The sequence below is a fragment of the Puma concolor genome, chromosome D2 (assembly GCF_028749965.1).
Source record: "Puma concolor isolate L17-30 chromosome D2, mPumCon1.1.hap2, whole genome shotgun sequence".
NCBI classification, from domain to species: domain Eukaryota; kingdom Metazoa; phylum Chordata; class Mammalia; order Carnivora; family Felidae; genus Puma; species Puma concolor.
Window position 1 is genome coordinate 84,039,896 of NC_141677.1, and position 10,143 is coordinate 84,050,038.

Consider the following 10,143-nt stretch of genomic DNA (forward strand, 5'->3'; position numbering starts at 1 on the left):
CCTCCCCCCTCCTCCCCCTCCCCACCACCAAGAAAAAGGAAAGGAGACAGGCGGTGGGATTGAAACTTTGGTCTGTTAAATGAATTTCAGTGTATCTGCTTTGATGATCCACAGACCCCGATGGAACTCCTCTCAATGACGGGCTCTAACATGGCAGGTGCCCAATTTCCTGGCGACGGGGCCCACCCACTCTGCCCGAACCTTGATCACCGGACGGGAACGTTGGCTTCTCCAAGCGCCGGCAGGGAGTGGAACTCGAGTGTCCCCCCGGAGGCCTCCGCTCTTTCCCAAACACCCCGCCCTATGGGGCCTGGCGCCCCGGGGAGCCCGGAGAGCTGGTGGGGAACCGGGAGGCCGGGAGCCAGGCAGCACGGAGAGCCGGGAGGAGCCGCAGTTGGGGCAGACTCAGCCGGGGAGACTGGCGAGTTTAGGGGTGCGGAGGGAACTGCAGCACGGGTTTGTGATGTTGGGCGCACACAGACGTCCCCGTCTTTTCCGAGTCCCAAGAAAGCCAGTGGAGGGTTTTGCTAACCACTCACCCTGTCTGTGCCTGAGGCCACTTGGGGGAACAAGCGGCGGGGGCGGCGGGGGTGGGGGGACTTCCTAGGCAGCTGGGGCGTCCGGATCTTCCAGTGTTTCAACTCTTACCCCGGTCTGGTTTGCCTCCGCGCGTTTTTCGCGCGGGGACTCCGTAGGACTCCAGTGCCACTGTCCTGGCCCAGCCGACCCTGGCCTTGGGCCCTCGCGTCTTTCACCACGGCGACTTTCCTCGTGGTCCCAGCCCCTAGACATCCATGGGCTCCATCAAGACCCCTGGCCCAGCACAGCGGCCCTCTGCTCCCTGTGGCCCCAACGACACAGGGGCCTGGATGAGGAGATTCTGCAGGGACAGGGTGCCCCGTGGTCGAGCAAGGAGGCCGCGCGTTCGACTGGGGGCCTGCGAGAGACGTGGGGTCTGGCAAGGGGCCAGGGCAACCGGGACTGAGGGGACCTAGAGGCCAGATGAGGCGGGGATAGGTGAGATCCCTGGGGACTCTGGTCCGGGGCTCGGGTGCTACTAAGCCGGGGGCACTAAGTCGCGTCAGGACCAGGGAGGGGCTGAAAGCTGACCCCGGGGCGGGGACCGCCCGGGGGTGCCACTCTTCCGACGCTGTCTGTCGGGGGAAGGGAGGGGGCTCGCCACGCACACTCACCCGGGACTGGGCCCCCCCTCCTCGACGGCATTTAAAGGGCGGAGGGCGGGGCCCCGCGGGCCGCACCGGGGAGCGGCGGGCAGCCAAGCTGGATGGGGCGCCCGTGAGCTTCGGCGCCGAGCTTCCCGGCCAGGCCCGGGAACGGCCGGACATGGCCTCGTACCGCGACGGCTCGGGTGCGTGTCCCGTCCCGCACAGCCAGGCCGGGGCCACCGCGCACCCCGTGGCCTACGCGCGCGCCGATCTGGGCGCCGGAGCCGGGGCCCAGTGCCCGTGGCTGAACGCGCCGGCTCTCAGCCCCGCGCCCTACACCGCCGGCCCCCGGCCCGCGCCCCGCTACGCGGCCCCCGGCCCGCTTCTCGGCGCCCCGGGCGGCCTGGAGGGCGCAGACCTCGCGTGGCTGAGCCTGTCGGGCCAGCAGGAGCTGCTGAGGCTGGTGAGGCCGCCCTACTCGTACTCGGCGCTCATCGCCATGGCCATCCAGAGCGCGCCGCTGCGGAAGCTGACGCTCAGCCAGATCTACCAGTACGTGGCCGGCAACTTCCCCTTCTACAAGCGCAGCAAGGCAGGCTGGCAGAACTCCATCCGCCACAACCTGTCGCTCAACGACTGCTTCAAGAAGGTGCCCCGCGAGGAGGACGACCCAGGTAAAAAAAAAAAAAAAAAAAAAAAAGGCGTGCCCCATCGTCCCGTCCAGGACTCCGCGGATGCCGGCCGCCCGGCCGCTGGCACTTAGGCCCGGTGGCTGGGGCAACCCAGTCCCTCCCGCACCGCACAGCTAGGGGAACTGAGGCGGGAGGAAGGGGGGGAGGGCAGCCTCCTAGACGACCCCGAAACCCGCAGACCCTGGCTTCGGGTCTACTGCTCTGTGCGTCTTGAAAGCTCTGTGCGCTCCCGCGAAGGAAGAACCCGGAAAGCCGGTCAGCTGGGCCAGCCTTGGAGTTAGTCCTCTGGGCTCCAGTGTCCTTTGCTGTGAGATTGGGAAGAGCGTGCGTACCCCAAGAACTGGAAAGACAAATGGCATGCCAATCCGGGAAGCGCTGGACACGACATCGGGGCCGGACTCCACTGGAGGAGCGACAGCCCCCGTCCAGGTGGCTCTGCTCCCCACGTCTTCTCCCTGGCCTTGAACTTAGAGGGGCTCCGTATTTCTTGGTTGTCGCCCTTCCCAGGCCTTTCTGGGATGTCCAGGTTCTTCCCAGTCGGACTGTGGAGGCCGTCGTGGGGGTGGGGGGGATGATGGAGGGACGGGTGGGGGGGGGTCTTTTTGAAGTTGACCTCCATTCCTCAAGCGCACACCATGGTCCCCCAAACCCCGTATTTTTCCGAGCTGAGCCCTCTCTTCTTGCGCAGGTAAAGGCAATTACTGGACCCTGGACCCAAACTGCGAGAAGATGTTCGACAACGGCAACTTCCGACGGAAGAGGAAGAGGAGAGGAGAGGTGAGCGCCGCCGCAGCCTCGGGAGCCGGGAGCCCCGGAGGAGCCACGGCGCCGGAGCTGGAGCCCCTGGGCGCCGCCTCCCCGGACCTGCAGGCCCCGCCGTCCCCGCCCGCGCCCGAGGCGGCCACCTGCCTGTCCGGTTTCGCCTCGGCCATGGGCGCCCTGGCTGGCGGCCTCGGTACCTTCCCTGCGGGCCTGGCGGGGGACTTCTCAGTCGGGAGACCGACGACGGTCGCCGCCCACGGGCCCCGGGCCCCAGGCCCCGCACCCGGCTTCGGTGCCGGACGTCAGACCGCGGCCCCCGCCTTCCGCGTGGACCCCTTCGTCTACCGTCGGGAGGGGACCGAAGTGTGAGGGGGGCCGGGACGTCCCCAGTGCTGTGCGGACGTGCGGAGCTCAAGCCCGGTTCCCGCCTGCTTGGCGCCGCAGAGTCAGCGCCCCAGAGCGAGCGCAGAGCCCCCGGAGCCGCCGAGAACAGATCGAGGCGAGCGCGCGTCATCCCCCCCGCCCCCCGCCCCCCGCCCCGGTGGCCCCGCTGTTCCCGCTGTTCTGCCTCACCCTCACCCCGCGACCGTTCAGATGGGGCAAATGGGCCGCTCCCTGCTCCCCCTGTTCTTCCAGCTGCTCTGGACCTCGAACCTGTGCTCTCTGGCATCCGCCTTAAAGGGGCGACAGGCTGGCGCTCGGCTCCAGCTTTTAGGAGGGGAGCCTGGCCCACTCCAAAGAGCCTTCTAGGTGCTTTCGGGAGGGTGGCCCGCGTTCTACCCCGCGGCCCATTTCCTCCTCCTCCGGCCTGGTCCACCTGGTGGCGCAGGGCCTTCCCTCCTTTCAGGGAAGCGGGCAGGGGGGTCGCAGGGCCCCGTGGGGCCAGGTAGCTTCTCTTCACCGTCACCAGCACTGTGGCAGCCAGGGAAGGGAATCCCGCCTGGGACGCGGGTAGGAGGGACTTTCTAGTGGCTGCAGCTGTGGGTGACGGCAGGGGAGAGAGCTGCAGGCGGCCAGGGGACTCCAGCGCCTTTCCCTGATGGTGCCTGGCCGTCACCGACCCTGTCCTGGGACCGGGAGCCTCAGGGGACCGCAGGAGCAGTGCCTAGCACCCCAGAGTCACAGGATGGGCTCCAGTTTACTCCCCACCCCACTCCCACCGGCTCACTCTTGCTCCTTATCCCCCAGTTTGGGCCCAAGCTGCCCCCTGCATGCAGAGGGAAGGGACAGCCTCCCATGTATAAGTGAGCCCACTCTCCCACTTGCTATTTACCCAGAGGGTTTTCTTGGGAGCCTACAGCCATTGGGAGGAGAACTTTTGGCCTCCTACCAAACTTGGCCTGGGGCGCCAATCATTCCGGCACCTCCAGGCACTGTGGGTGCTTGGCAGGTGCACCCCTTTTCCCTGAGCCCAGGTGGTTGGAGGAGAACAGGGAGAGAGGAGTTACCTTGGGAGGAGGGTAGCAGATTAGTGAGCCAGACACCCCCCCCCCCCCCCCCACCCCGGGCTGGCAGACTGAATTCAGAATCCAGCTGGCCCCTGGATGCTGCTGGGCCACTGCTGGTGCTGGGAGGGAGGGCTGCACTTGTGTTAGTTCCTTGGAGCTGACTGGCGGTGGGGTCCTGATGAACAATGGTGTGTGTGTGTGGGGGGGGGGGGGGATGGAGAGGAAGAGGGAGGGAGAGAGGCCAGAGATTGGGGACATGGATATGACAAACCAAGAGTTGGGGTGAATTTGGACCCGGGGTCATGTCTCCCTGAGCCTTCCTGGTGGCAGACACAGACTTGCTAAGGTCTCAGCATCGCAGGACATCTCGCCGCGGGCTGTAAGAAGGTAAGCAGCACCAAGGCCAGATCTCTTTTGGAGAAACACTCCCCAAATGTAATAGACTTAAGACCAGAAAAGAGAAAGAAAATCCTTACCTTATAAATTGGAGAATTTTATCTCAAGCCTATTTTAATAAACTAAGATGCTAAAAACAAACACCAGTATATGTAACTTGAATGTTGTACATGCTGTTTTTTACATTAGAAGAGTTCTACTACGGTTCCCAACTAACCCCACCAGAGACTCCAAGTTTGCAGGAAACTTAGAATTAACAAAAAAAGTTTGACCGGGTGCCGGGGTGGTTCAGGCGGTTGAGCATCTGACTTCGACTCAGGTCATGATCTCGCGGTTTGTGAGTTCGAGCCCCACATCGTGTTCTGCGCCGACAGCTCGGAGCCTGGAACCTGCTTCGGATTCTGTGTCTCCCTCTCCCTCTGCCCCTCCCCCGCTTGCACTCTGTCTGTCTGTCTGTCTCTCTCAAAAATAAATAAACATTAAAAAGAAAATCAAGTAAAAAGTGTGGATTTCAAGATACGGGTTTACATTTCACATATTGATTAAATATGGAGTATGTTCATATGTGATGGGCAAAAATTTTGCACGTTGGCAGCGCTGCCCTGGGGAATAAATGTTCCACTTTCAATCTTTAATTTCCTAAGTGTACCCACTGCAGTCAAGTGGCATTTTTCATTCAGGGAAATAACATGACAGTAATTATTATAACTCTTCAGTGAAGCAGGAAACGGAAGTTGATCGCCATTTTTGCTGCTAGAAAAACGGAGTCAGTGGGCCAACTGGTCTCTAGAAGCTCATCTACTGAGAGCTAAAAAGACTCTTGACAGGCATGCCATCTTCCCACGGCCCACATGCAGAAACGCCCCTTCATCTGCCCACATCTGCGCACACACCCCCACCACACTGTCACGCTTTGACTATGGTTCTCCAGCAAAAAGCCATAGAAGACAGTACCTAGCCTTGGTGCACAAAGGCCTAGTATTTTCGACTGGTGCTGTGAGAATATCAAGTCTGCATCCAGGGTTTGAGTTCAGACGGAGACGAACACGTGCAAACGTCACAGAATGCAACAGGGGCCAAGTTCCACATCCTAATAAAGTGCAACTACTTCAATAAACCTTTTCGGGTGCCAAATATGTACCGGGCTTTGCATTAGCCCCTTCAGTGAATAGCCCGGGCCCTGTGCTGCCCTCACAGAATCTCCTTCTAGAAGACGAGACAGAGGTGAAGGAGCAATTACAGCCTGGGTCTTGGTTATTTGGCCTCAAGACGATGACTTTATCATCAAGTCAATCAGCCGTCTCATTTGTGAACACACAATCTGAGTTAAATACACCTCACCGTGTTTTCCACACTCTTAACTCGGGGTGCGTTTGCCTGATTTCTGTTGCATAACTTGATGGTGTTGGAGGCCGGGAGTTGAGCCCTGTCCCAGGCTGGAACCAGTCCCGTTTGCTCCCTTCTCTGCAGCATCTTTTAGGAACCTCATCATAAAACCCGTGCTCTTACTAGATCTGTCGTCTGATAGTGACAGAAGGCAGCAGCTGTGGTGACCAGAGCTGGCCCTTCCTCAGGGCTCCTGGGTACGAGTTCCTTTCATGCATCCCTGCATCCATCAGTTGAAATTTGGGGAATGCTTTCTCTTTTAATCTAATATACAATTTTCTAAACAACATTATTCAAGGCAAGTGGCCTGGCACCTGCCATGGGCTGACTTATTTCTCTGATCAGCTATCATCAGTAGCTGAACACAAAGAATGTGAAATATTTTTGGTTTCACTCAGCTCACGGAGGGTAAATGAATAGTATACTAAATTGGATTTTCATTTAAAGAAATCAGATTTGTATCCCTGCCTTAATATAGAGCATATTGAACTGCTGAGTCATTGAGGCTTTCTGTAGCCCGCAAGAACCACCCATCCGTCCATCAGACATCGGTTGGACGTCAAGGGGACAATGAGTCTGTTAGCTGCTAAACGGACATGATCTCATGAAGCCTTTACAGCCACCCGGTGAGGCAAATGTGATTATCCCCATTTTCCTGATATGGAAATTGGGGCTCTGACCTATTAAGTGACTTATTTCCCAGAGGCTACAGATCACACTGAGGGGTGTCAGCAGGAAGCTACCGCCCCTCTTCCCCTGACTTCTCTGCTTCCTCATTTCATCATTCAGGCTCCAGAGAGATCTCACTTTTCAGGAATCTTTCCCTGGCGTCTCTTCCAGCCCTGTTCTGCTCCTACAGCCCATGGAGAGGTTATTCCACACACCCGCAGATTGTGGTCTATGTGGGGAGCAGCCTGGCTGCTTTATTTCGCAGTAATATCCCCAGTATATGCACCCAAGTGGTAGCATTTGAATGAATGAATGAATGAGTATGTGAGCGTAGGTGTCCCCAAAGCTTTCCATGCACTCTCCATCCCATCATAGACTCCTCCCAACCCCCATCCCCTATGATGGGCCTGATTCCTCCCTACACAGGGTCAGGCCTTCTTCTGGACCCTCCAGATACAAAGATGACTGAGACAGTGCCCTGGGGACACCTGCCATCATGCAGAGTGAGCTGTGCTGCAGGGCTATGTGCCGAGAAGGCGTGGAGGTGGGGGCCGGGGGGTAGGAGAGTTCAGAGATCGTATGATGCCAATAAGGTTTGGTGAGTCTGCATGAGCTTCCCTCTTGGATCATGACACAGATGATGTTCCAGAGAATAGAGCTGACACTTGGTGGCCACACCTTGATCAGAGGTTAACCACCCAGTCCTTTATCGGAGGGCCGCTTCCATATTGGCCAGTGATGCCCAGGCATTTTCCAGGCCACTCTTCCCTTTCACCTCTGCTCCCCCCAGAGCTAAGTCTCCTTGTCCAGCTGAGCAAGGCTCAGCTCCCAAGGTGGAAGGGAGAATTGGAGGGCGGGAATCGTGGGATGCTTCTGGGTTCCTTCCACAGGGTCTGGGCTTAACAAGACTGAAAGATGGGGAGAGGTAAAGAATGTGTGTGCAACAGATAATTTTCACTACCTACTTCTAGAAGTGTGCAGAGGTCTGCCTGCCTCCTGGCCCTTAATCGGTTCCAGCAATCCATCACTGTGGCCGGCCCGCAAGTGTGCACGCACCAGCAGTTCGGCTCTGCCTGGGGCGAACATTAACTTCTGCACCTGACCCAAACAACCTGCTCCCTTTGACTGGACCTCACCTTGCCGGGTCCACTTTACTCTGGGAAGCCTGAGGGCAGGTCGGCGTAGGGGGAGATGAACTTCGGGAGTGAGTAGAATTAATACTTTAATGGAAGGTTTCTGTTTCAGGGTTCTTGAGAAGTATGGTGCTTAATTCTTTATGCTGTATTTTTTTGTTTGTTTGTTTTGTTTTTGTCTTTGTCATCCTGAGTGGAACAGGACAGTTCCGTTGCTTTATTACATTGCCTTTTTTGATTTTTTTAAATTGTTAAATTCCTGCTAAAAAGAATAAATCACATCATATATTTTCATTGGAGAATATTAAAAACCATCGGTCGCATTAAACAGCACAGCATAAGAAAGAAGTTATTTTAAAAAAAGGAAGGAAGGTAAAGCTTTTAAGTGATCATTTGTTATAAAATTCCTTTTTGGACATATAACGGACATATAACTGTATCCGTTTCAGGTGTACAACATAATGATCCCCTATTTGGGTGTATTTTGAAGTGATCACGTTAAGTCTGGTTACCATCCATCACTTCACATAATTAACAAACGTTTTTCTCTTGTGATGAGAACTTTTAAGATCTCCCCTCTCAGCAACTTTCAAATAGACAATACAGTATTATTAACTATAGCCCCCATGCTATATGTTACATCCCCATAACTTATTTTATCTCTGGAAGTTTGCACCTTTTAACCTTCTTTATGCGATTCTTAAGAGATTTATTGCTCCTAACCTTTTATTTATTTAATTTTTTTCGGTCATTTACTACTGCTTTAATTTTTTTCTGCAGTGCCCCAGTTGGTATCCGTAACGAATGGAAGATACGCAAGAAACACAAGAAGTCCACATCGATAACACTTCTTTATTAACCAGATTTCTTTTTCATCAGTGCCAGGAATATTTTTTCATTTCCAAGGTTTCAGAGCATAAGTCTGTTGGTACACATTGCACTGTTTATGCGTTTATTGCAGGCACAAAATTAAAATGAGATTTATGACAGGAAAAAGTCATACATTTTCAGGTAACTAAGTAAGATGGATGTTACCACATTCCTCTGACTTCTCAGGAGGGACCCCACTCTTGGGCTCAGGTTTCACACGGGCTCATTCATACAGCAACCTCAAAGCGCCCTTGATGGCCTAATGGGGCATCCTGAGTCCAAAGGACTGTCCACGTACCGTACGCGAGCGTGAGTGACGAGACTTCGCTGGGACGGCACACTCAGTTCACCGCCTCTGGACCAGCCTTTCACCGAAAACCAGACAGTCCTGTGGCCATTGGGAAAGAGAGACGTTCGGTTTAGAGGTGACCAAATCAAATGCTTCGTAAATGCTTCCACACAACAGACTGAGTGAAGTCTCTATGGGAGAGCAAAAGTGTAGTGCCGGGCTCTGGAATTCAAGACCACGGAGCCCTGCAGTCGGAACAAACCAGCTTAGGTGCAATGACGGGGGCTCGGGTGAAGTTCATGGTGGTGCTGCCAAGAGCTCCATAAGTAGGAGCATCATGGACATGTGTCTCCTGAAGGCTCATATGCAGGGGAGGTATTGTTAACTCAGCTCTACAAATGAAAAATCTAAGGCTGGGAGAGGCTCAGGGTCTTGCCCACAGGGGGTGGGGCGGGAGGCCAAGGTTGAAAGCCATGCGTGTCTGACTCCACAGTCTGTGGTCTTCCCGTCATCTCCACTTGCCTTTCCTGTAACAGACGGAGGTGGCTGAGAATTTCAGTGTCTGTGGTCCTCAAGCTCGGCTCCTGAGAACTGAATCCCTTGTGTCCCATTCCCGTGAAAGATCAGGCACAGGACAGAAACGTGACCAACCTTCGGACTTCATTGTGAGAGACACGAGCCAGAAGGCATGCTCTTTGAAAAAAAAAATTAAAATAGGACCAACGCGTCTTTACTATAAAATATAATATAGTAGATATGATTTTTAAAATTAAGGGAAATCACTAAATGAATAGAGATACGATCTATAGCTTCCAAATAGGACGGAAGGAACAAAAACATTACAGACGGCAGGAAATTCCAAGTTATTTATCATATCTGGCCCACCACCTGCTTTTGTGTGGCCCATGGACTAGGAGTGGTTTTTTCCCCCATTGGTTAAAAAAGAACACACACACAAACCAATGTGACACGACACGTGAGAATTACACGAAATTAACATTTCAGCGCCCGTAACTACAGATTTATTGAGCACGGCACGCCTATTTGTTCACATGCTGTCCATGTGGCTTTGGCAGTGGAGCACGGAGCATCGCAGACCACAGCTGCATTGGACACGAACACGGCTACCGTGGCCTCACACTGCAAAGCCCAGGGACAGCCCCAGCGAAGCCTCTTGACCACCGCCTGTGTTGACATGCCAAGACTTTTTTTTTTTTTTTCCATTGCCAGTGCAAGCCCATCATATGAAAACAAGAAAAGAAGACAAGAGTGGACTTCAAATGCTGAAGTTTTAAGGCACGGGAGTTGGATTATTCCGCTGCTGAGTTGCAC

At 55.0% G+C, this 10,143-nt stretch overlaps 1 protein-coding gene across 1 annotated transcript; it reads left to right on the plus strand.

Moving 5' to 3' along the window:
• Positions 1-794: 794 nt before the first annotated feature.
• FOXI2 (forkhead box I2) lies at positions 795-4,228 on the plus strand. The gene is made up of 3 exons (XM_086679469.1): positions 795-893; positions 1,231-1,840; positions 2,547-4,228. Exons 1-3 carry the CDS (start codon positions 795-797, stop codon positions 2,987-2,989), a joined length of 1,152 nt encoding a protein of 383 aa, XP_086535595.1. The 3' UTR covers positions 2,990-4,228.
• Positions 4,229-10,143: the final 5,915 nt, after the last annotated feature.

Coding starts and splice junctions, on each gene's coding strand:
- FOXI2 (XM_086679469.1), top strand. CDS start 795: ATGGGCTCCATCAAGACCCCTGGCCCAGCACAGCGGCCCTCTGCTCCC. Junction 894..1,230: donor GGAGATTCTGCAGGGACAGG/GTGCCCCGTGGT, acceptor CGGCATTTAAAG/GGCGGAGGGCGGGGCCCCGC. Junction 1,841..2,546: donor CCGCGAGGAGGACGACCCAG/GTAAAAAAAAAA, acceptor CTTCTTGCGCAG/GTAAAGGCAATTACTGGACC.